Source organism: Leptopilina heterotoma, unplaced genomic scaffold (genome assembly GCF_015476425.1).
Source record: "Leptopilina heterotoma isolate Lh14 unplaced genomic scaffold, ASM1547642v1 Lhet_63, whole genome shotgun sequence".
NCBI lineage: Eukaryota > Metazoa > Arthropoda > Insecta > Hymenoptera > Figitidae > Leptopilina > Leptopilina heterotoma.
The window spans coordinates 2661604-2688144 of NW_025111149.1; the positions used below are offsets into that span (position 1 = coordinate 2661604).

At 30.5% G+C, this 26541-nt stretch overlaps 1 protein-coding gene across 4 annotated transcripts in view; it reads right to left on the reverse strand.

Moving 5' to 3' along the window:
- LOC122509875 (GTPase-activating protein skywalker) overlaps positions 1-26541 on the reverse strand; it is a 43766-nt gene continuing 17225 nt past the window's right edge. Inside the window, exons 8-12 of one of the 4 annotated variants that reach the window (XM_043624175.1) lie at positions 24806-24835; positions 6067-6153; positions 4468-4626; positions 4060-4289; positions 1-2597 (exon numbers count right to left, since the gene is read on the reverse strand). In XM_043624175.1, the coding sequence (XP_043480110.1) occupies positions 2456-2597; positions 4060-4289; positions 4468-4626; positions 6067-6153; positions 24806-24835 (648 nt within the window). In that variant the 3' untranslated portion in view covers positions 1-2455. The remainder of the gene's footprint in view (positions 2598-4059; positions 4290-4467; positions 4627-6066; positions 6154-24805; positions 24836-26541) is intronic. The other 3 variants (XM_043624176.1, XM_043624177.1, XM_043624178.1) reach the window with 3 other exon arrangements.

A 26541-nucleotide genomic window follows, 5' to 3' on the forward strand; every position in this document is an offset into this window, starting at 1 on the left:
TATTTTAATACAACAGATTAATTTACATATTTATTATCCTAAGTGAGAGTAGGACACAGCAGGGAAGATCTATATTAATCGCAGGTAGAGAAATCACATTAAATGCTATGACTGTACAAAAAAAAAATATATAAATAATATTTTGTTGTGAATTAAAAAATACATTTGTTCCTTGTTTTAAAAAAAATTTGTTTCCGTTTTTGTCCAAACCTCTCAAGTTCTTCATTTCATTACACTTTCAGTACCAAATGTTTAGAAAAAGAATCGAGAATAATTTAATAAATATTCCTGTCGAATAAAAAAAAATCTTTTCGTTTTCTTTTTTCATTATGTAATTCTTAATTTTTAATTTGTTATCAATTCTTAATTTTTTTCAATTGTTTTTTTTATTAATTCTCAATTAATTTAAATCTACTAATTAAGAAATGGACTCAATACAATGTCAAGTTCTTGACAAATTAACGAAGATAACGAATTTGTCAAATTTGCAAACAGTGAAAAATAGAAATCGAAATTAAAAGAAATAACCGAGAATTATTGTCTTTATTACTGGCAAATTGTTATTCACACGAATCAACGAAATTATGCGAAAAAATATTAGAATAAAGGAGTAATTTTCTTTTGAATCGAGGTTTCAGTTTTAACTACCAAAAAAAAATTTAGAATTAGAAGAATCAAATTTGTTAAAAATTGCTTGATGGAATGAAAATGAAAATGAAAAACAAATGAAAAATATAAGCCAAAAATCGAAATGAAACAAAAACAAATACAATTGATATTTTATAATTTGGTTCCATTCGGAAATAATGATCAATGATTGCTGATTGATATGCATATATGGATTCGTTTAGAGTAAAAATTATCGAATCAATCGCAGCGTCTTGTCGTCATGCTATAAACTATATTATCATAGAATCTAATGACAATATTGTACCAAATATATTTCTTTTGTACATTTTGTCGAGTGTGCCTCGACACCAAGGTGCATATTATAATGCGCTCAACAATAATAAGCCTTAATGTGAGTCAGAATAAAAAAAAACCATCAAACTTTCCTCAATTTTCGCATACTCTAAAAATGGGTCCAGCCATCACATACAAATGACAAATACAAAACAAAAAAAATATATATTTATATATATAAAAGCAAGAAGTTAGTTTACATAATAATATAAGAAAAAAAAAATTCTCTTTGGTCATTAAAAATTAAAAAAGCTGCACTCTTCCAAGTAAAAATTAAATCTGAACCATACTTTTCAGTATTTTTATAATTTTAATAAAAAAAAGGAAAAAAATTATTTCATTAGTAACAGTTTCTTTTAACATTATAAACGTCGCTAACTTTCAAATTAATAAATCACAATTAACTCTCTCTTCTCTGATAATCAATTATTAGTAAAAAAAATGAGTGACTGCCGTTTTTCCTTAATTAAAGAATCACATTAACAAAATGGATTTGATAAAAAAAAACAATATTTTAATTGACCACAAAGACGCACGACACATCAGATAGAGACAAATAAAGTCCATTTTTTGTGATCACTGTTTTTTTTTACTCAATCTTTCAAATTTGCAGCATTTTTTTTTTTTTTTTTTGCTGCCAATCACAATATTGATGTCTAATATTCACTCTAGTATTAAATATTTTATAATTAAAATTCAATATTCAATACTCAAATACTTCTTTCATATTATTCTCTATATGTATAATATGTACAAAAATCGGGCATTTTTTTCATTATTAGTAAATATTGTTCTTTTTTAAAAGCAAAACTAACGTTGAATTAAATTGTTTATAATCTAGAGGGAGTAACAGAGCTAAATGTTACGAAACAAAACATTTATACATTGGATAAATCATTAAATAAATATATACACATTTTCAATGACAATTTCTGGTCCGATTAACTTAAGTAATTCTCATGTGAATTGTTTCTTTACTAAACTTTGATTATTGTCAAAATTTTGTCACTGCGATTTCATCTAGTTTTCTCTTTTTCTCTTTTTTCTTTTGATGAGATAATAATCTAAACTCTTTATTAGCAAATTCTTTTTTTTTTTTTTTTTGTTAAAAATTCATTTATATTATTCTGAATAAGGCATGAATAGGTATTTTTTATGTTTGATTGATTGAGAAAGAAAGTAAAACGAAAGAAACGAAACAAATTAAGACTGACATGAGAAGGCAGGTACGTAGATAAAAAAAATGGAATAGATGGTAAATTTTTTTTTACTGAATAAACCGGTTTTTTTTTTTTTTTTTTTTTGAATAGTGAGTGGCGGAGAAACTAAAATTAATGTATGTGTGCTTTTTCATTTCGTTTCCCTTTTTTTCTAAATAACACGCATGAATCTGAGATGTGAGTCTTGTGTCGCTAACGAAAAAATATAAAATTCTATATGGCAGTTGGAATCACATACCTATTTTTTTTTTATTATAAACAATTCCAGTAAATTAAGCACCGGAGAATCCGTAGACTTCCAATACTCGAATCTCAAAGTCACCGCTGGCACATAATGGAGGATTGTTGAACGTTGAGCAGTGATCGGTTTTGCCAAACCTTATATTCTCGTCCATCCAAATAGCTTGACCGTCACTAAATTCATTTGTCATTATTATTAATTGGAATCGAAATCAACATTAATAATGTTTAAGGAAGAATATGATGGACAGTAAAACAAAAGTGAGTCCAATGTCATAATTTCGTAATTTAAAAGAAAAAGACAAATTAAATTTTAAATTCGTTTTGGTGGAAAAGCGAAGAATTTAATTTTGAACATTTAAAACAAATTGAAAGTTGCATTTGAATAAAAGTTACAATTTTCTGTCAATAAGAAACATTTGTTAAATTTTAGATTACCTATATTACTTAAATCATTTATTATTAATAAAAAATTATAATTTATATTCAAATATATCTTTAAATTGTTCAAAATGTAGAAAATTAAATTCCTTATGCTTCTACCAAAAGGAATTTAAAATTTAATTTCATCTTTTCTTTAAAAAAAAACATTGGACTAACTTTTGTTCCGATTGTTTATCGGATATTTCTTTAAAAACAATAGTATTAAAAAACAAAAAAAAAATAAAAGACCATTTTTTCATAGTTTTAATTTTTCAATAAAAAACAAAATATTACTTAAATATCTATAATAATTATCAGGCCTTGGATTGTACGACATTTTCGACTATCTGCGACCAATTTTGATAAAATGGGACTATTTCGAAAATAATTGAATTCCTGTAAAGAATATTATTATATATATCTATATAAAAATAATTAAATTCTTGTTAACATTCTGTTTATATTCTTTCAAAAATTCACCTTAATAACTTCTGAAAAACATGTAGAGATACATTTACAATTATTAAAAAAAAATTAAAGTTTCGTATTTCAATAATTAAATTCTAGAATAACTTTTTGAAAATTCTAGAAAATAATTTTTAGAAATAACTAAATTTCAAACGGTTTTAAATTAAAATTTAAAAAATTTTAATTTTAAGCAACTTTGATAAAAAAATTCTAAAGAACTAAATTTTCTTGAAACTAATTGAATTTTAAAATATATTTCATTAAACAACTTTCAAATGATTGTAATTTCAGAATGTTGAATTGAAAAGAAATCAATTTTTGACGAATTTTTAAATGAAATTTTCTTTTTTTTAAATAATTAAATACATACTTACATATTTTAAAAAATTGTTAAACTTTTGAAGAAATGTTCTAGAAATTAAATAAAATTAAGAATTCAAGAAAATAATTGACTTTATAAGAATTCCAGCTGTAATTTTTTGAAATAAAATAAAATTTATATTATTGAAATAAACTTGAATGAATTGAATTTAATGAAAAATAAGAATTGAAATTATCATTTATCAAGATAAAGAAAAAGGTTTAAAAATTTTTCCTGAAATCATCAGAGAATTAAAAATTAAATTTTGTCACTACTCTGAATAAAATAAATGACTTTTTCGATTTTTTTACAACTTTCTTGGCCCTTGAAGTCGATCCAAGGCCTGAATTCGTTGAATAAATGAATTCGTATAATTTTATTTACCCTCCTCCGATTGTAATCATTTTCGCATCGGCAGCCATGAACAATTCTGCCGAATGATGTACACGAGAATCATTATGAGAAGAATCCATTCCAATCCAAGGATATTTTGCTCTCTCCGGATATAAACTAAACAGGAATGTTTCTCCCGTGCCAAAATAAGCTTGCCTTTGTCCTTTGTCATCCTTCAAATTTCTCTCGCACCATCTCGTCGAACAATAAGCACCGAAAACCTTTGGAAGAATATTTTCAATATTATGAATCGTACATAAACTACGTAGTTCTTCAAGTTTTTAGAGATTAAAACATGAAAATTTTATCCCTTAAGGGATAAAAAAAACGGTTGAAAATTTCCAAAAAAGAAGTAGTTTATGAATGATTTCTAACTGGTATTTTAATTAATCAGGTCACCTCATTGTTGCATGTTTTAATCATAAGAAGAGTTGGTTCATGTTGTTCAACTCGAACATAAAAAGTTGTTAGCGAACAGCCATGTTCTTCAGTGGTATAGAGCAATATTGGTTGATACATGGTAATCCTGACAGGCAGCCATGACCAAAGTGTGAACAACTGTCAAAAGAAATGCACAATTAATATTTTTCTTATTCAATTATTCCCCTAGATTTTAATCTTCACATCGATTATTATTTTTAAAAATGCTTTAAAAAAACAAACATTAGACAATTTTGCAAAAAACGTCAATCATGCTTAATGTAACTTTAGTTCAATTCTAATTAATTTTAATTTATTACCTTCTTAAAAAAATTTTTTTTATACAATGTCGACAATTTTTGTTTTTTTTTCAATTTTTTATAATTATTTGTCATGCACAGTCATTAAAATAATTGTCTACAAATTTCAAAATTTCAAAGAAGAAAATAAAGTGAAAAGAAAATTTTGAAATTTTGAAAAAGAAAATAAAATTTCACTTAAAAGTCACAAAGAAATAATAAATAAAATTATAAAGTGCAAAATAGAATAAAATTAATAAAAATTCATTCTCGAGCAAGAAGAGAGTTTATAAATTTTATTCCTTCTAATCGTGAAATACTAAATTAAATAAAAACATTCATAATAAATCCAAAGGCATTCGTCATGCATAAAAAAATTTCAAATCAAAATGCAGTGAAAAAAAATGAAATAAAGAGAAAGAGAGAAAGAAATGAAATTGCGATGAAAAGGTAGTGATTATTTCAAGATGATTACGAAATTATTATTTAAGTAACAATTATACTTCAACGTAGAAAAGCAAGAAAAGTGCAAAATGATAAGAGAGCATTCTGTACAAATACAAAAAATGAATTACTCTTAGAAATATAATTATTTTTATTAATTATTAAAATAAGCCAGTCAAATAATTCTACATTCATTAAAATACTCTAACTACCAAATTACTACCTATTTTTTCTATTATTAATTAATAAAGCCTCCACCATTCAACGAAAAAATTCTTTCTCAAGAGCTAAAGTTCAGAAATAAATAAACACTTAATAGTAATATTAATTGTCCTCTTAAAATTAGAAATTGTTTTCAAGTTCTATTTCATTTAAGTCGTAACGATTAAATAAATTCTTACGTATTTAATTTCATAACAATTAATTAAATCAATTTCATAATAATTAATTAAATTAATTTAATAAATTATTAATTAAATACAAAGGTAATAAAGAGAGGGGTGAATTCAAAGCAAATATTAACAACTGATTGAAAAATTAATTTCGCCAAATAAACGAGCAAGGAAACGACAGCAGCATTGATCTATTGTGAAAAAATAAATAATTTTACTCAAGAGAAAAATAAGAATTGGAATAACAATAATAAAGAAAGTAGCCCACTAGATTTACGAATAATGAGCAAACAAAATGAAAAAAATAGAGAGAAAGAGAGAATATTTATAGGCTGAGCAAAAATAATCATGCCACAATATTACGACGAACGACCTACAAATTATACCAAAGTTAAAATACTTTTTTTTGTTTCAATATTCTACAATCGACCGTGAGTACTTACATCAGGCATATCTAGAATTTGAGATCGAATACTTTGTATGGGGTAAATACCCATAGAAAGAGCACGAGGTCCAGGACTGTGTGCACCCTACACCGTCATCATTCCAGAAACGCAGCAAAACACAAGACAACACGGAGTCGTCAAACAAAAAACAATAGTATGCTTCCTTTCTTTGTTATAGTTTTTGCAAATTTAAACCTTTTATTGTAACAAACACGAATTTCCGAAAAATCGGCGGAAAATTCAGAATTTTTCAAAATTTATAATTTCCTGATTAAATATTTTTCTTTTTACCAAAATTCACATTATTTTCTAAAAAGAGAAAAAAAATACATTCAACAAATTGACAATTTAGAATTTTAGATCCTAAATTCAATTAAATTGCAAACCAAAAGGAAAAAACAAACGAACTTGTAAACTTAAATTATTCGTGGAAGCAGAAAGAAATATTTTTTGGGAAGAGTAAAAAAAAAATGACAAAACATTTTCGTCAAAAATCATCCATTTTGAAATAATTTTCTTTTTCATTTCTGTTTATAGAAGGAATTAAACTATAAACATTTAAAGTGGAAAATAATACATAAACAGAAGATGAATAGACGTAAAAATTCAAAACATAAACTATTTTCGAAAAAAAATCAATTCTCGAAATGAAAGGAGATGATTTTTTTTTCTTGAAATATAAATAATTCACAAACCAAAAATTCAAGATGAGATGAGAAAACGAAGAAACTAATCTAGAGCAACATTGGAATGCTTTCAACATTAAATAAACGACTGATATTATTTATATTAAAAATTTAGTTAAAAATATTTCGTTTCATTATTTGTAATTTATATTTGAGATAATATATTACATGTACTATAATAAAATCGAAAAGCTCTGGCAAAAATAATTCATAAGCTAAGTTTTATGAAAAATAAAAAAAAGAATAATAAATATTCTTTGTACAATTTAAACACTATACGGGACATAAACGTGCAATTTTTTCAAAAATAATAAAAGAAAAAAAATCTTAAATATTCTCACTTTTTCAAATTACAATTTACATGTATAAAGAATAACATTAAGAATTCTATTATATTTTAAAATTAATATGCAGGCCTCGGATCGATTTAAGAAGTAAAAAAAAAACGTTTCACTCGACTCAAAATAAAAAAAAAGTTTAAAAAGTCGTTTCTTTTATTCCGAATTATAAAAATTTGTTTTCTTATTTTCTTGACTTTTCTACGATTTCCTAAAAAATTATTAAAGTTTTTACTTTATTCTGATAACTTCAATTCAAATTTTTTGTAAAATTTCCTTATTTTCAAATAATTTTTTCATATTTTACATTTTTCTTTAAAAAAAACTCGAATAAATATTTTCTAGAATTTTTAACTAAATTTATTCAAAAGTTTATAATAATTTCCCAAAATAAGTATTTAATTACCATTATTAAATATTTAATTAAATTGTTAAAACAATTTAAAACAAAAATTTAATTTTGAAACCTTTTGTTATTTAATCATTTCGAAAAACTGCAAAACAATTATTTTTTTAATTTCAATTTCAAATTTCAACAATTTCAAAATTTTTTTGCTAATATTCAATTTTTTATTATAATATAACAATAATATTTGTAACTGTGAATCTTCATACTTTTGCTTCCTCATGAGGAAGCTTTGCATTCGTGACGATTTTCAATTTTCCAAAAGAAGGTTATATGGACTCATTTTCATCTAAAACATATGTATATTCCGTAGGTATATTCAATTCTGAGCAAATGTACAGATGTATGTGTGTGTGTGTGTGTGTATGTCACAAAAATTGTGTACAAATTATCTCAGACAAATTTTGATGGATTGTCCTGAAATTTTGCAGGTTTATTGCAGTCATTAATACCTAAAATCTGACACAAGGATTTTCGAAAATATCCACAAAATTTTTTTGTATACAATTTTTTTAAAATTCAGAAAAAAATTTTTTTTGTATTTTTTAAAATAATTTTTTTATTTGTTAATATTTTTATTAATCATTCTCAAAATTACATTCCTGACAAGAAAACGAATCGATTGATGTATACAAAGTATATATTTTATTAAAATTAACTGAAAGAATTTTTTCGAAAATATTTGAAAAACAAGTTTTTTAAGAATTTGAATTTTCCAAATTTTTATGAAAATACATCATTCCTACAAAATTTTAATTATAAATTCTAAAACAGTATATTTTTCAAAAAGTATAATTTACTTTTTTTGAAGATAAGGGAATTTTTTAAAAGAATAATAATTCTAAAAAATTAGATTTTTTTAAAAAATTGTAATGTGATTATTTTATGTAAATATCTGAATTTTCTGAAATTTATAATTGATACCGTCAATTTTGGGCTTTAACAATATCTGCGAGTTTTGGACCCTTGCGAAAACAAGTTTCCGAAAACTCGCGAAAACGGCGAATGTAAAGAGAAAGAAATCTCGGGCCCTCCGTGAGTTTCCGATGTTTTCTTTATTTGGGGAATTTATTTACGCGCAAACCAATTTTAAAGTAATGAAAAAAAAGTATTGGGAAAAGAATTTATAATTTTTGGACCCTGCGCGAGTTTCCAAAAAAGGTCTTGAAAAAAAGGGGAAAACGATTATGGACCCTCAGAAAGTTTCCAAAAATCGCTGGGAAAGGAAATGACAAGGAATAAAGGAATAAACACAACCTCGGACCCTCCGTGAGTTTCCGAAGATTGTGTTACTTGGGAAAAGGAAGTTTAAGAATTTTAGACCCTCAGAAAGTTTCTAAAAATTCTTAAAGGAAAGGATAAAAAGAAAGTAAATTTTGGACCCTCGCAAGAGTTTCCAAAAATTGGTGGTGAATAAAAAAAAAAAATAACGTAAAAAGCGCGTTGAATAAAACTAAAAAAAAATTAAATGGATGGGAACAAATAAAAGTTGAGAATTAACTGAAATTAATTAAAGTGAAAAAACAAAGGTGAATTTATTTTATTCGTAACAATGTTAGCGGTAGTTGGGAACGGTGCGACCGTGCAGGTAGGCAGCTCAGGAAGAAGTCTTCTTCTTCTTCTTCTATTGTTTATGGCTTTTTGCTGTTGCAAGTGGCCAGATCTGGTAACTTTTGGCAATTTAATATTTAAGTGCCGTTCACAAATGGATTGCAAGAGTTTATGCTGTGAGCGTGGCTGCATGTTTAGGGTGATTCATATTAGACTTGCTAAGGGAAGAGCAGGAGAGGCGCAGGCGCGAGCATGAGATACAATATACAAATTTAATTCAAATAATAAATGCAAAATCAGGAGGGTAGAAAAACCTATCAAATTCATTGACAGTCTCCTCGCTGATGTTAAAAATAAAAGGGTCCAAATTTGTAACAACTCCATATTGAATAGGTGAAATTGAGTTTATAAAGCCGAAAAAGTTTGGTCTGACAGATGAAAATAAGTTACATTCATTTATTATATGTAACAAACTCCGCTCCGGATTCCCGCACGGGGAATCCCTCGGGATATTCCATTTCATCTCATCTTCTTTGCTTATATCTAGACCTGTAAATACATCTTTTCTCAATTTAGATATCTATGGGTGTGGAAATCTTTTTTTCAAGTACGCCAAAGACTTCGAATTTCACGTTTTTCGATTTCACTAACATATAATACCATATTAGATCCACAATTATTTTCAATTTCGAAAATGTGACATCAGATTCGTAATAAGCGACCTTAAAAACACCCGAGCGAAGAGTTTAAAGCAAATCCGTTAAATTTTTTAAAAATATGTCGCCATATTACATCCGCCATTTTGAATTTCGAAAATCTGACATCAGATTCGTAATTAGCGACCTTAAAAACCCCCAAGTAAAAAGTTTCAAGCGAATCCGATCAATTTTTTATTTTGACAGTCGCCATATTGGATCCGCCATTTTGAATTTTGAAAATCCGACATCGGTTTTCTAATCAACGATCCCAAAATATTAAGAATCAGATGCTTAAGTTAAAGTCCTTTCCAATTATTCTTTTCTTCGTTTTTTCAGTTTTTAGGTCGTGTAACCTAAACTTTAAATTGTTGTACCTTAGTGAAAAAAAGTCGGATCGGATCGGGTGTAAAATATTTTGAAAGGTGAATAATTATACTTTCCTTTAAAATTTGTTCGAATGATAAAAAAAAATTTTTGTAGATTTTATTGAGAGTCGAATGTTGCCAAAAATGGCCTTTTTTTACTCTTTTAGGTTAGAATATCTCAGAATCCTGACGTGATAGAGCAATTTCGCTGCCAGTTTTGGATTCAGGGTGACAAATTACATCGGAAATGACTTATCCCGTTTCTGGGTCTGAAATTTGTAGGCCTGTGTTATAATTGGAGCATTCAGTGTAAATAAAAACGTCATCAACATAAATGCCCGTCTTAACATCTGGTCCAAGGTTGCGTTGTATATCCCTCATATAAAGATTGAAGAGGAGGGGGGAGAGGACCCCTCCTTGTGGAACTCCTATGCCAACATTTGGGTTGATCTGATCCAGCTCAGGAAGAAGTCGAAAATAAGTTACTTTTGGTGTAACGTTGTTCGCGGCGGTCGAGAGCGATGCGACCAGGCAGGTCGGCTGCTTGAATGTAAGTGGTTACAATGGGAATTCGCTGTTCGCGATAGTCGAGAGCGATGCGACCAGACAGGTCGGCTGCTCGAACGGTAGTGCAGTGCTGCCAGACCAGGAAAATCAAAATTCTTCAAACTTCTAAAACTTTTCTTCAAAAATCTTCAAAACCTTATGAAAAAAATCTTCAAAAAAATCTCCAAATTTTAAAAAACTTAGAATCAAGAATATTATGAAATTATATAATTATTATAACTAATATTTGATCTGAAAGGATTTGCATTAGATCATAGAATATGTTTCAACCAAACAAAATTTATTCTCTGATGGTAAATTGTATTCTGCTGCAAGAGACTGTTCTTACGTATATCAGGGTGAGATACCATGTGAGCAGAATACGTCTACCGAAAGCAGAAAATCATGAGAGTGAAAAGAACAACAATATCTACCTATCTTTTTTGCACTCATGGTTTTCTGCTTTCGTTGCAAATATAGCGAACATTTATGCATTTACGGTTTAGTCACAAAACACTACCAAATGGTAACAATTTACATTCATCTCTCACCATTCTAGTGTTATTTAAAAAAGAAATTAATAAAACTTACTTCTTAAAAAAAAATCTTCAAATTTTAAAAAAATTTCTTCAAATTCTTCAAATTTCTCAAAACTACAAATTATTCTTCAAATTTGAAGAAAAATCTCCCAATCTGGCAGCACTGCGGTAGTGACGATGAGAGCTCTGTAAAGGCCTAAGCACAATAGGTTCGCGAACGCAAAGTATGAGTTAAAAAAGGACAGAGATATATTTGTGTCCTTGTCTATCTCATGCGTCTCGTTCGCGATCGACTTTCGCGAACCTATTGTGCGTTGGACTTAAGGCCTTTCTCCAATAGGTTCCCAAAACTCTGCGTCTGCGTCGGTTGCTATAGCAACACATGCTAAAATCAACGCAACGCAGTCATTCGCAGACAAACGCAGAGTTTTTGGATCCTATTGGAAAAGGGCCTTAGGAAGGAGAGTCCAGAATAGAGTCGACGTCGGTATGAACGCGCTGATACTAACGCGCTCCTCCTATGTATTCCTAAAGGCCTTTCTCCAATAGGATCCCAAAACTCTGCGTTTGTCTGCGAATGACTGCGTTGCGTTGATTTTAGCATATGTTGCCATAGCAACCGACGCGACGCAGAGTTTTGGGAACCTATTGGAGAAAGGCCTATATGGACGAGCGCGTTACTATCAGCGCGTTCGACTCTATTCTGGACTCTCCTGTTGTAGCGCCGTTAAGTGGGGAAGCGCGCGCAGTGGGAGCGAGCGACGCTCTGATTGGCTGACGCGACCTAGTGCGACCGGCTGATGCCGCATTCCAGCAATTCGTGTGAAGGCCTAAGCACAACTGTTCGGTTTCAGGAATGGCTAAAGAATAGTATAATAAAGTACCTAAACATATTTTCATGTTTTAGCGGATGTCATTTCAAATATTCTAAAGAATGAGTCATTCTACTTTAAGAAACTCAAAATATTTCTGAAACATCATAAAGATAATCTGCATTAAGAAACACATGTTTTTAATAAAATCTAAACTCTTCGATTTCCTTCCAAACCAATCTGTTTTCTAGCACTTAGGTACAATTGTAAAATACCCAAAAAGTATACTCCTTTAAGAAGTCATAAAATCAGAACAGCTTACTTTTATAGACCAGATCCTTTGTTTAGGTAATACTACCGAAATTGTACACCTAAAAACTTTCTATCTTTTTAACTTCAAAATTGTCACGAACTGGAAAAACCCAGTTTTCATTACTTTTTAGAATTGTTAATCGCTCAATTACTTTTTATAAATAATCGTAATTTCTATATTTAATCATTTCTATCAATCTAAAATTTAATCAACTATTATAATATTACTAGTAGTGAATTAACACTTGTAAATAAAATACCTTTAAGAGTTATAGTTAAACAATGAATTTGTTATAACTATCATGATCATCAGCATTGTATAATTTATTTACATAATATTTATTATATTTGTAACACGTATGTGAGCGTCGAATACAAGAGTAAATATACTTATTATAAATGTAAATATTACTATTAGTTTATTAATTGTATATAAACTGAATAATTAAAATAACTATAATATGATAAGGGTAGGAATAATAAAGCTATGACGAATGTGTGTGTATCAACATCGACAGGTGTGACGTATGAAACAGTATTATTATTAGTGAAGTGCATAAAGTGTATAGTGGGGGATACGCGTCACTTTGAACATGCGCATTTCCTCCAACCTGGACTAACAGCGGAAACCAACTCCACTAGACTATATGACTATAACTACAAATCAAATTTTAGTTGACTATTGACTACACTGAGAAAACTGGAGTATTGGACTTAACATCTGGAGGGAAAAATCGTTCATATTTGAGAGTTAGCTATTGGATAACAATCTAAATGTTCAAATTCACCATTGACAGATATTCGTGCCATTTCTCTAACAGAGGGACAAATTAACCATCTTGAGAAATCCCTTCCTTATCCGGCGCGAAATGAATAAATATGGCAACCTAACCCCTAAATTAAATACATAAAATGTCAGAAAAATAATTAGCGCGCATCAGATCGTACGCATTTTCTGCGCAACTTTTAACCCTAAGGCTGGAGTCCTATGGCAGCGTTTTGCGTTGCGTTTTGTAACTAGGCCATGAGTGCAAATATAGCGAACGTATATCTCCATCTCTCTCATACTCATGGCCTAGTTACAAAACGCAACGCAAAACGCTGCCATGGGACTTCAGGCTCAGATATAATGGGAGAGAATATACAAGTAGATTTCCATTATCAATTCAAAATTTATTTTAGAAGGACTATTTAACTCTCTTCATAAGCAAAGGAAACATACACTTTCTGAACCTCTGAATTTGACTCTCCAGTTTTCTCAGTGTAGAAAGGTTGCTTCTAAGTTTCCTTAGTCATTTTTGTACCCTTGAACTTTTTATTAAATAAATTATTTGGGTTTACTCTCAAGAAGACTGATTTCCATCAATAATTAATATTATTAATTATTGATTGATCCATTCTGCTTGTTAGGTTTTTCCCTCCGTTTTAACGGAATATTATTGTTTTATTATTTGTAATTTCCGGTTCCTCTTAAGGATTCAGCCAAAGTATGAACTCAACGAATGCTAATAAGGTAGTTCAAGTTGGGTGGGGGAAATCCAATATGGCTGACATCAGCTGATTTACTGGAGGACAAACAATGCATTGAATTCAATGGGACAAATCAGTTTTTTAACCATAACTTTTTAAATATTCATTTTTGAACCATAGTGTAATGGAAAATTATTCTTTATTTATCGAAATCTATTTTTTAAAACAATAAAATTTAATTTTTTGGTTTTATTGTTTTAAAAAATAGATTTCGATAAATAAAGAATAATTTTCCATTGCACTATGGTTCAAAAATGAATATTTAAAAAGTTATGGTTAAAAAACTGATTTGTCCCATTGAATTCAATCAATTGTTTGTCCTCCGGTAAATCAGCTGATGTCAGCCATATTGGATTTCCCCCACCCAACTTGAACTACCTTATAGAGCACGCTGAGTTTGCGCATAAAACTCATATGTTCTCGTAATATTCGGGGACTTCCGTCTGAGCAACGGTATCGGACGCACGCGTTTCTTTTTCTTAAAAAGTTTCTTGTGTATTTCCGGGCTTTTATATTTAGAAGTGCTTTCATACATCTCAGCTATATTCCTGAGATCTCTCTTTAGAATCGAAATAGTGTTTATTCCCCCTGGTTCACAGGCATCGCGTCTTTTCTGAGTGGTTTCTTAGGTTAACGCCAGCCACAGGGCTGCGCGTAGGCTTGCAGAGTGGACATGTCGCGCATGGATGTTGGCGACTCGAACAATTTTCACAATGATCCAGATTTAGAAAATGCCGCTAAAAATTTGCTTTTATATCAAAATAATCAAAAACATACTAGATCGCGTCAAAATTTATTGTCTTCATTGGAAATGGATCCAGCTGCAAAACGCTTGTGCGATGGCGAAAAAGGTAAAAATAACGAAAAGGTAATACCCTCGAAAGAACAGAATTCTGAAGGTCACACGCGGAAACCCTTAAAGTACGAAAATTCAAATAAAGACAACTGTCCGGTTTTTATTCAACGTTAAAATCGAAAGGCTTAATCGCCATAATTCCATCAAGTTTCGTGACATGTCAAGGCATTATTAATAACATCGATCTAGACATCTCTACCGAAGAGATATTGGAAAACGCGGAAATTATTAGTAATTGCAGCAAAGAGTGCAAGATTATTAACGCCCTAAGATTTAACCGTAAAAAAGTCGATGAAAAAAATGTAATTTCGTATGAACCTTCCACAACCGTCCTTCTGACGTTTCAGGGTACCACCCTGCCAGAACGCATCGCAATTTTCAAGGGCTCGAGCTTGGTCCGTCCGTACATCCCAGACCCTCGCATGTGTCTCAATTGCTTCCGTTTTGGACACATTGCCAAACATTGTAAGTCTAAACCGAGATGCAAACAATGTGGTAGCACGACTCCTCACGACGACTCAAGCTTGTGCACACACGCTTCGGGTCCTCCAAAATGCGTGAATTGTAATGGTTCACACAGAACTTCCTCGAAACAATGCCCGGAATACATTTTTCAAAAAGAAATTCGGTATTATGCGACGACCCACAAAACGTCCTTTGAAGAGGCAAAAGAAATCATTAGACCAAGGAAAAGCTCAAATCTCTCCAGCACCTTCAACTTTTCCAACTTTCCCGATCTAGGAGATTGCCCAACAACACCTGCTTCAATCTTACTTGATGATTCCAGCTCGAACAGACGTTCATTCGCTCACGCGACCTCCCATAAAACGCATGCACAATTTACATTACCAAAAGATAACAAACACTCAAAAAACACAGCGTCATCATTCTTTGCGACCAACTTTAACAACGGCAGATCACAAAACCTTTTACCAAATGGTTTTGCTTTGGCGAAATCTGCACTTGACTCTTCATCTACACAACACAGTACCTCACCTTCCCTTCCTCTAGAATCCGACACATCTTTCTCCTTTGCCTCATTCATCTCCTGGTTAAATAACCATGTTACCAACATCTCCTCAAACTGCACCCCTGACACTGTTAAACAAAACAAAGCACTCCTCACAACTGTCACAGACAATCTTCTTCTTCTACTAAACTCCACAACCAAGAATAACAACAATGGCCAATCTCCCTAACTTAAATATTCTTCAATGGAATTGTCGTGGCGTCTTAAACAAGACACACGAAATTCTCCAACTATCAAGTAAATTCGATATACTTCTTCTCTGCGAAACATTCCTGAAACCAGACAAACGCGCTAATCTTCACATTTTAAAAAATTTTAATATTATTAGAGTAGATCGTACCGTAAATAAGGGTGGCGGACTCGCTATCGCCATTCGTAAAAATTTAACTTTCAAAAAAATACAAACAATCTTCTCTCAGGAGGATGTGTTCGAAACACTAGCGGTTTCGATCGACTCCTCCCTGGGTGAACTCTTAATAGTCTCTGTCTACAGAGTTCCGGGAAAACAAACACCAACTAATCATTGGAAACTTTTTTTTAACTCCATTAAAAACTCTGGTTTCAGGACTGTCTTCGTGGGCGGTGACTTCAATAGTCACAGTACCCTATGGGGCAGCCTTCAAACCTGCTCCAACGGACATAACTTATGCGATCAATTAGATACCTCAGACCTCATTCTCTTAAACAACGGTTCTCCGACTCATCTCGGTCGCCCAACGAGTCCTGGTTCCCCTTTAGACCTCACATTTGTCTCCTCAAATCTTTACACAATATCTTCCTGGACAATTCATGATGACTTGTTAGGCAGTGATCACTTTCCCATTTTCACATCCTTAGGTATCTCCATACCCCCATCAAATTTTTCCTCTCATAAATACAACCTTAGATCAATTAAATGGCCACTTTTTTTAGAAAAATTAAGTTTATCAATTCAATCCAACACTGACGATCCAATAACTGACTACAATCACTTTACGGAACTTGTTGACGACTCGATTAACTTTGCTTGCCCTCAACGAAAACCTTCTACACAACACTCTTTTCGGGCCAACAATCCACCCAAAAAATCATTTGTACCAGCCCCGTGGTGGAACGGTAAATGCGAGGAAGCAATTGAAAAACGCAAACTGGCTTTAAGAAAATATAAGAAAGACTCTAACTATCAAAACTTTCTTGACTTTAAAAAATCCGAGGCAATTGTTAAACGTACAGTTAATGAAGCTAAACGCGAATCTTTCAAAAACTTTTGTAATTCCTTAGACCGGCATACCCCAATAAAAAAAAGTTTGGGCTGTTATCAAGGGCTTCAAGCATCGCTTTACCCAACCACCAATGGCTTCATGTTCAGCTGACAAAGAAGTTGTAAATAAACTCCACTCCTTGGTCAACGAAATGTACCCTCCTACAGTATTTCATGAGAATTTCCCTAATAACTTTAATCCTAACCCTTTTTTATAAGCTCCATTTTCCTCCGAAGAACTTTCAATAGCTATCAATTCATGCAAAACAAAGTCATCACCAGGACTCGACAAAATAGACTACAACATCATTAAACACTTTCCAGAAGAAGCCATTGCCGCTCTTCTATCAATTCTTAATCGAATTATTCTTAACCGCGTTTACCCTCCTACTTGGAATAATTTCCTTATTTTTTTCATTCCAAAATCTACACCTGGAAAATTTCGTCCCATTTCTTTAGCTTCATGTCTCTTCAAACTTACAGAAAAACTTATTTACAATAGATTAACCTGGTTCATTGAGCGTAATCAAATTCTTAGTCCATTTCAGTTTGGTTTTAGAAAAGGAAAATCCTGTACCGATAATCTTGCACTAATCTCAACAGAAGTATGGACCGGACTGGCGAGGCAGGAGTTTACCGGTGCTCTCTTCCTCGACCTGAAGGGTGCTTTCCCAAGTGTAGTCCCTAATATACTGATTGAGGATCTTCGCAATGTAGGCATCCCTGAGAACATAGTCCATTTTATATATAGCTCTATCAAATGTAAAAACATGTTTATTAAAATCAATGGCGAAATAATTGGCCCTAGAATAAGTACTATTGGACTACCTCAGGGAAGTATACTGAGTCCTATCAACTTTGCTGTTTATACAAAAGATCTTCACTCATGTATCCCAGCGGATTGCATTTTGTTCGAATTTGCAGACGACTTAACGGTTACTTGTCGTTCCCATGATTTAAATATAGTAATCTCCTCTCTTCAAAATAGTTTAAATTCTCTCTCTGCGTTTCTTGCAGATAGAGGTCTGGAAGTCTGCCCGGAAAAAACGAAATTAATTATATTTAGCAATAAAAAACTAGATCTTGATGAACCCTCCCTTTCCTTATTATTAAACAATATTATTATCAAACCTTCCCCTTCAGCCACGTACCTCGGTATCAAATTTCACCAATCTGGTTCATCTGATTCCCATTTTAACTACTTATGCGATAAAAGCCGAAAAATTTTAAATGTCTTAAAAGTTCTTAGAGGCACATGGTGGGGATCAGACCCCTAACTTTTACTTCAAATTTTTGACTCTCTAATTGGAAGCGGTATCTATTATGGATCTGCTTCCTATAACTTTAAATCTCATAAAAATTTCTCTAGACTTGAAAAAATTCGTAACCAAGCTCTCCGACTAGCCGTAGGCTACAGGAATAGCACCCTTATTAATGTAATGTTAGCTGAATGTTGTATAACTCCTTTAAGAACCAAATTTAACTTCCTTGCAAAAAAATATCTTCTAAAAATTTTCTCAAACTCAAGCCATCCTTTGCCGGCCAGACTCTCAGAACTCTTGCGCCTCATTCATAACTCAAATGTTAAATATAATTATCCTCTCTTAATTGTTTTTGAAAAAGCGAAAAATTACAGCGAACTCATCAGAAGTAATGACATCGATCCTTACTTCGAATTCCTCTATGACGATCATATATTCACTCCCCAAATCTGTTTCGATTTAAGACAATCACTCAAAAACTCTCCTAATTTCTCAAATTTATTTAAAGATCTAACTAACCGCAAATTTCCTAACTGCACGTACTTTTTCACCGACGGATCTAAGTCTGGAAGGGAACTTTTGGCGGGATGTTCCTTCGTTTCTCCAACATTAAATATTTTTTCTAAAATTAAAATCTCTCACCATGCAACTATTTTTTCTCTTGAAGCATTTGCTATCTTATTTACTCTTGACCACATAATTGACTCTAATCTTACTAACACAATAATTTTCTCAGACTCACTTAGCGTTCTTAAAAATTTAAACACTAAATGCACATATCAAATCAAGTCTTACATAATTTTCGCGATTAGAAACCGCCTTAAGGTCCTTTCTGATTTGAATCGACCGACAATATTGGCCTGGGTTCCTGGTCATTCGGGAATCGAAGGCTACGAGCTAGCTGATAAAGCGGCAAAAGAAGCGTGTACGAATCCTACAGAATTAGACATAAAACTGCCATGTTCAGATTTTTATACCCTCGCAGGTAAACAGCTTGACGATAGCTGTAATTCTTTTTACATCGACGTTGGTAAAAATAAAGGTGTCCACTACACACAACTTTATTACAAACCCCAAAGAAAACCGTGGTTCGCGAATTTTGTGGCTCGTAGAGCGTGGATTGTTTCACTATGTCGTGCGCGATCGAATCACTATAATTCAGCTTCTAGCTTGGCCAGAAAGAATTATATCCCTTCCGGTAACTGCTCCTGCAGTCCGGGGGTGGAGGAAGATCTTGATCATATCCTCTGGGCATGCCCTAGATTTGACGCATTTCGCCCAGACCTCAAAGCTCTGTCAAGAGCTTTAAAATGCCCTCCACCTTTTTGCAGCTACCAATTTCTAATCAATCCTTCTCCTAGAGTAAGTTACCATATCTTCAGATTTTTAAAACGAGCCAACATCCAGATTTGAATACTCTGCACGCCTATGCGCTGGCCTACACACGGAAAAGTTTTCGGGCGAGCTGCGTTCTCCGCGCGTAGAGAAGGTTTCCTAAAAGAGAGAAGGCATATCGCCTTGTAAATGGGTGAGCTTCTCTCTCTACTGGGAACGCTGCTCACCCAGTGTTGGACGAGCTGCGCTGAAAGTCAGTGGTAGATACACGACTGGTAGAGCAGCTCGTCCAATGCTGGCCTGCTGCGCTATCTTTTTGCGACTATTGCTGCACCAAAGTGAAGTTGCGCAGCGTTACTAGAGCAAATAGAGTTGCTCGCCCCAAAACTTTTCCGTGCACGGAAAGAAGATTGAAGAGTAAAAGACTGTGTTCGCACAGCAAAATGCTGTGTATGCACAGCAAATCAACGTGTCAGAGGAGCACTAGACTGCGCATGAACAATTACACTGGAAAATACTGTGTCACTCACATGAAATCTTTGTGCCGACACAGTATTTTTGAGGTTTGTACAGAATAATTCACAGAGGGCGCACTGAATTTCTTGATGCTCTTAACACTCTTTCAGTCTGCTAGACTGTACACAGTCTTTTATTCTTCAGGCTGAGTACAGAATAGGTTACAAAATTAAGTGGCGAGTGGCTAGGGTGGTGAGTGTCGTGGAATGTACAATAGTGGGGGCAACTTTTGACTTTAAGTTTAACCTTTTTCACCTCAACTTTAAGTTGAGGTTACGATTTTCTTTTTTTTTCTTTTTTTTGTTTAAGAGGTTACGATTTTCGAAATTTGAAAGCACAAATCTAGGCGACACTGCCCCCACTATCGTACACTCCACGCCACTCGCCACTAAATTTTTTAACCTATTCTGCGATCAGGGGTTCACGTGCCCCCTGGCTGCGCGCGCGGGAGTGGGTTGGCGTTCGTGCCACCGTTCTTTTGTTCACAGATTCAACACAATTCAACATTAAGCTCCACTAATATACCTGGTCATGAACGAATATACACAGCGCAACGCCAGTATAAGTGCCGTGCCAATGTTAAACACTACTACTACTACTACTACTACTACTCGTAATATTCGGTACGCAAGTATAAGTGCCAATGCTAAACATTTAAATTGAATTCGTAATATTCGGAATCCTCGCTTATACTCGGTGACAGAAAAATACGAACTATTTTCGCGAATAATTGAAAAATTAACTTCTGTAAATTTATCGGTTATCATAATTAAAAATTATTGAAAATATTTGAATTTTGAAAAATTATAATAAAAATAATCAAATGTTAAATAAAAATATATTTTAATAGAATTTTTTGTATGTAACTAATTTTCACTAATTTTCATTTTGAAATTTTCATTTGAAGATTAGAATTTTGTAGAATTGAATATTATTATCAAAATTTGCAATGTAATTAAAAATATTGAAAACAATTGAATTTTAAAAAAACCTAATAAAAAATTTCTAAGAATTACTTTTTTAACTGTAACTCTTTTTTTAAAAGTTTTATTAAAGTAAAATAATTAAAATCTTAAGAACCAAATAATAATTAAAATCAATTGATTTAAAAAATATTTTATTAAAAAAATTCTTAAAATTAGTTTTTAAAACGACTTTAAAATAATTTTTGAATGTTTTCAATTAACCAAAATTGAAAAATTACCAAATATAATTTAAATCTTGTAGAATTTTTCAAATTAATTGAATTTTTAAAAGAATTTTTGAAAAATATTAAAAAATGATAATCAATCTTTTGAAGAATTTTAATTACAAACAAAGAAATACGTAATCTGTACAAAAATTTTAATAATAAGTCCAAAAAGTATAAATTTTAATTTCCCTTTTTTTACGATAATTGAATTTTAATAATCGAATAGATTTATTTCATTGTATACCCTATACAGAGTTTTACAATTTATGTTCTAACACATTTATTTATGTTCTCGCCTTTAATTAATTTATTTATTTATTTTAATAAATTATAATAAAAAAAATTCAAAAAATCAGTTTTTTTTAAATATTGTCTAATATTTAAAAAGATCAATTCTTTTCAATTAAAATTTTACTAAATTTTAATTATTTAAAAACGCTTTAGGGTCAGTTGGGGTAAATAGAAACAAGGGGTAAATCGGGACAGTAGGGTAGAGTGGGGTAAAAAAGCCATGGTGTAAAAAAGCCATTTGAGTTTTATTTAAAAACTATTAAGCCGATTTATCAGATGTTTAGAATATAAATACTATTAGGTAATACGCAACTTTTGAATCTAGTTTGAATGTTGTACCTAGATTAATATTGTTTTTATTGTAATTTTAATTTTTTGTTGCTTTTTTGAAAACATTTTGGTGAACTTTTCAAACATATTACAGTCTGATTAAGTGAACGAATAATAAAAGTAAATGTTTGTACATAAGGAGAAAAGTATACCGAAAACGTATACAATGTTAATTTTTGGAAATTGAACTGAATTAACAATTTATTTTTGCTTTTTTTAATAACTGGTCTTGGGTGTAAAAAAGCCAGGGCAAAAAATCCATTGAATATTTTGTGAAATTCACTTGTTTTCTATTTAAACTACCGTCAACCGGGGCTATTTTGTGCACGAAATAGCTTTTTTTTACTCAAAGATTTATTAAAATTCAGAATTAAAAGAATAAAGAAAATCAATTTTTGATATATGTTGTGGACATCCTTCTGAAGGTTTCCTATAAATTTGGCAAAGAAAAAAAATTTTTTGTCTTAGTTGTAGTCATTGAAAGTTGTGCACACAATAATTCCCGGGATGGGGCTATTTTGTGCATCGAACTTTGTCTTTCTATAATGTTCCGTAAACATTTTTTTAATCGTTTCTGCTTCATTAAATCTTTTGTGTATATATTTGAGAGTGAATTAAAAAAAGAATGACCTAGTAAAATTTTTTTTTGTAGATATTATACAAAAAAATGTAAAATAAAACACTAAGATTTTGCTAAAATCTGGATTTACTAAAAATTAATAATCTTTCTTTAAATTGTATATTACACAGATATTAAATAACATTTTTTTCTTTTTTAATATATATATATTTTATAATAATATATTAATATAATTATAAATTGATCGTTTAAACACTTATAAATAACTTTAAAACATCATTTCAATAGGAGCTTTTTTAATGGTTTTGAATGATATTTTTAAAAAACTTGAAATAAATATTTTTAAGGTTAAATAGATAACAATTTAATATCTAATATACTTTTCAAGTTATTTTAAGAGAAACGAGAAAATAGTTTTAAAACTAATTTGAAAACCTTATAAATAAAGTTCATTTTTTAAGGTTACGTTGCGCACCGGTTGAGGTTTTAATCGTTTTAATGATTTTAATTAACGTACTTACAGTCTTTTGACAGAAAAGTAAGACAAAAATGTATAAAAATGATACAGAGAATCTTCTTTACTTACTAAATAAAACATTTATGAAAAATATTTGATTTTTTTAAGTGCACAAAATAGCCCCATGGAATCCTGGTTTTTCAGTTTTTTCCACTTTTCTCTTAAAATAATGAATAAAAAGTTAGCGCATTACATATGTGTCATCACAACACAATTGACAACAAATATCTAACTCAGTTTATGAGATACATTAAAACTCTAGAAGATCTGGTATAATTTTTCCGAACTTTCAAAATTTTTGACACAAATTTTCCGTTTTTAGGAATTTTTTTCTCTTAATTGACAAAGAATTAAATAATAACATTTAGTGCTCTCTATTGTCATGTAATTTAACTTTCATTTTACAAAATAGCAGATTAAAATAATTCATTTTAATAATTTTATTCATTAAAAAACTCGCGTGCACAAAATAGCCCCCGGATGCACAAAATAGCCCCAGTTGACGGTAACCTTCTTATTTTACAAAATTTCTCGTGTTTATTTAATAAAATAAATTAAACACGACGAAAAAGTAGTTCAAAGTGCATTTAAAAAATAAACAATGAATAAACGGTTGCAACGAAATATGTTATCTGTGGTAAAACTTAAAGAGAACTTCTAAAAAAGGTACGAAAAATTGGCAGTGCAAATGGAAAACAGGTAAACTTAATATAATTTTCAATTTTGCTTGCTAAAAACTCTTTCATAATTATTAGAATATTTTTCAAATGAGACTATTTGTCATATAAATAAAGGGAAACTATAAAAATACCTAAATTGATAACATGTTTTGCTAAAATCGTAGGGTGGCTTTTTCACCCCACCAGGTGGTACAAAAAAGCCACTTACAGTGCTTTCGTAAAACTCTTATAACTTAATCCTTTCATGAGATAAAAAATATTTCCGTCAAGAATTTTCAAGCTTAATAACTAAACTTTCAATAACAATTGGAAATTTGAGAAAAAAATTTTAAATACAGATTTTACAGCATCAAAAGTAAAAATGTGGCTTTTTTTACCCCACTCTACCCTAATTTTCAAGTCTTGATTTGGTTATTTTTTGGACTATGAAAATCTAAATAAGTTTTATTTTCTACCAAAAAAATTGGCAATTTTGTCGTAATTCTTGGAAGAAAAGTCGAAAAAGTCTCATTATTTAAAAATCGAAAAATGTCGCCTTTCTGAAAATAGTAGAAAAAGTTGCCTTTTTGAAAATAGTCGTAAAAAATCCAAAAAATCGATCCGAGATGTGAAAAAGCAAATGAAAAAAAAATTTGTAATAGGTACAATGCATATACAATAAAAGAGTGAGAGTAAAAAAATTGTAATACAGGGAATCCTATTAAAATGGAAAAATTATAAAACACCAAGAGATAATTAAAATTTCTTCGTTTCTATAAAAATACATCGTCCGAGTGACGACGAGTATAGATGAAATCGCAATCAGACATTAAAAGCCAATAGCGCTTTTTCTTTGCGTTTACATGATTAATACGCCTTCAAACACTGCAAATCATTTCATTAAATCACTCCAAAGAAAAAAAAAGAAAATAAATAAAATAAAATAAAAAAAGTTGAAAAAGAAAATAGCGGCAATCGCATAATGATAATACAATCATGATAAACAGGTAACAAAGCTGTCGCCAGTGTCACAAAAAATGAATAATGATTATAATGTGAGTGTATTGAGTAAAAAAAAGTTTCAGGGAGAAAGGGTAGCACATGAAACGAACGGCACATCTTCCAAAAATATAATCATACAATACCCTGTCTTTGTACGTGTCTTCACATTCTTTCTGAAAACAAATTTTAATCATTGAAAATATTATCGGCACAATGCGCATTTATTCTTTTGCGCAATGCTAAACCAACTTCAACCCCTTTTAAAACTTATTTTTCTTTATTTTTACTGCCGTCAATATAACAAAGGGGGGAATTTTTTTTAAAGAAAGAAAATCCAGAATCATAGAAAAAAATTAAAAAATTTTGTTTAATTGTCTCTCGATCTTCGAATACTTGTTCTAAAGTATATACGAGTTGCAAGTGTCAATATCATGCCTTTAATTATTTTTTATCAGAAAAAAAAATACTTTTTCTTTCTGAAATATTGTGTTAGTTTTTTAATACATCAATGAAAGTATCTACTAAAAATCATGCACAAAACTAATCATTTTTCAAATGCTTTTTTTAAAAACAAAACAAAAAAAAATCTTGATATCTGACAGTCTTATCTTAATGCTAAAGAATATTTTTCTTGAGGAGTAAGCGAACAATATATGATAAATCCATTTTTTTCTTACGTATTATTTTCAATTTAATTTTTTATTGTTTTCATAAAAGTTCTGTTTAGTTTTTTTTTGTTTTTATAAAAATTCCTTTTGATTTTTCTTTCGTAAAAATTCTTTTTGTGAATATATATATTTTGTTCGCTTACTCGATAATTTTTTTTTTCGTAAATTATTTCACACTGGACACATGACGTCTATAGAACAATTCTAAAATGTGTACAATACAATTTTTGACCCTACACCAAGTTATTAGTCACACATTGCCCACCACCCACGAAATAATTTTTAACCACATTGTAATAATATCGTTTTAGTACAATGTTGTCTAAATTAATAAAAATGATTAAAACAAGAAAATTTTAAATAGAAAAGTAAACATTAAGAATTTCAAATTAATGAGAAGCCAAATTAAAAGAAAACAGGAGCGAATTATAAAGAATTAAAAGTTAATACATTTTCGCTAATAAAAAAATTTCTAAAAATTTAATATTTGACTGTTTTGAAAATTGTATTTTCTACAAAAAAATAAGAGAAGGAAAAACTGTTCAATTTCTTTCTTAATTATTAATTTATATTTTTCCTGTAAACAATTTATTAAGGGCATCCGGGAAAAATTGACCCCAAAAAGTGTTTTCCCGCGTGTCGTCTCACTCCTAAATAATTAGAGATATTTAGTTCCGATTTATCATGATAATTAGGGGAACTCATGATGATAAAGAATATCCTCGAAATTTGCAAGTAATATTTGAAATAAATATTGAAAAGCGAAATTACACTTGAACTAAGGAAATGTATGAACCTCAAATTACTCCACTTTCAATCGTTAATAAAATAATTTCCTTGCAAAAACGGAGAGGACCGCTCCTCGCAGAGTCTCCCTCTATCACCCCTCCAAATATGAACCCGAAATATTTTATCCTCTCAAAATGAGACGTCTATACCAAACCGTTCATAACCCCTATTTTCCGTATATTTAAACAATTTTTTTCAATAATTATTTATCAAAATTTTTCTAAATTCCGAGAGCACCGCTGATCCCAGAGTATTTCTCTATATTTACCAAAAAATCCCGACACAAAACATTCTTTTCTATTTAAATGAGACGTCTATCACGAAACCATTATTTTTTCCAGGATACCCTTAAGATACGATTATGAATATAAAATATAAAATATTGATGTTATTTTCGATAAATATTTTCTATAAAAAATTCC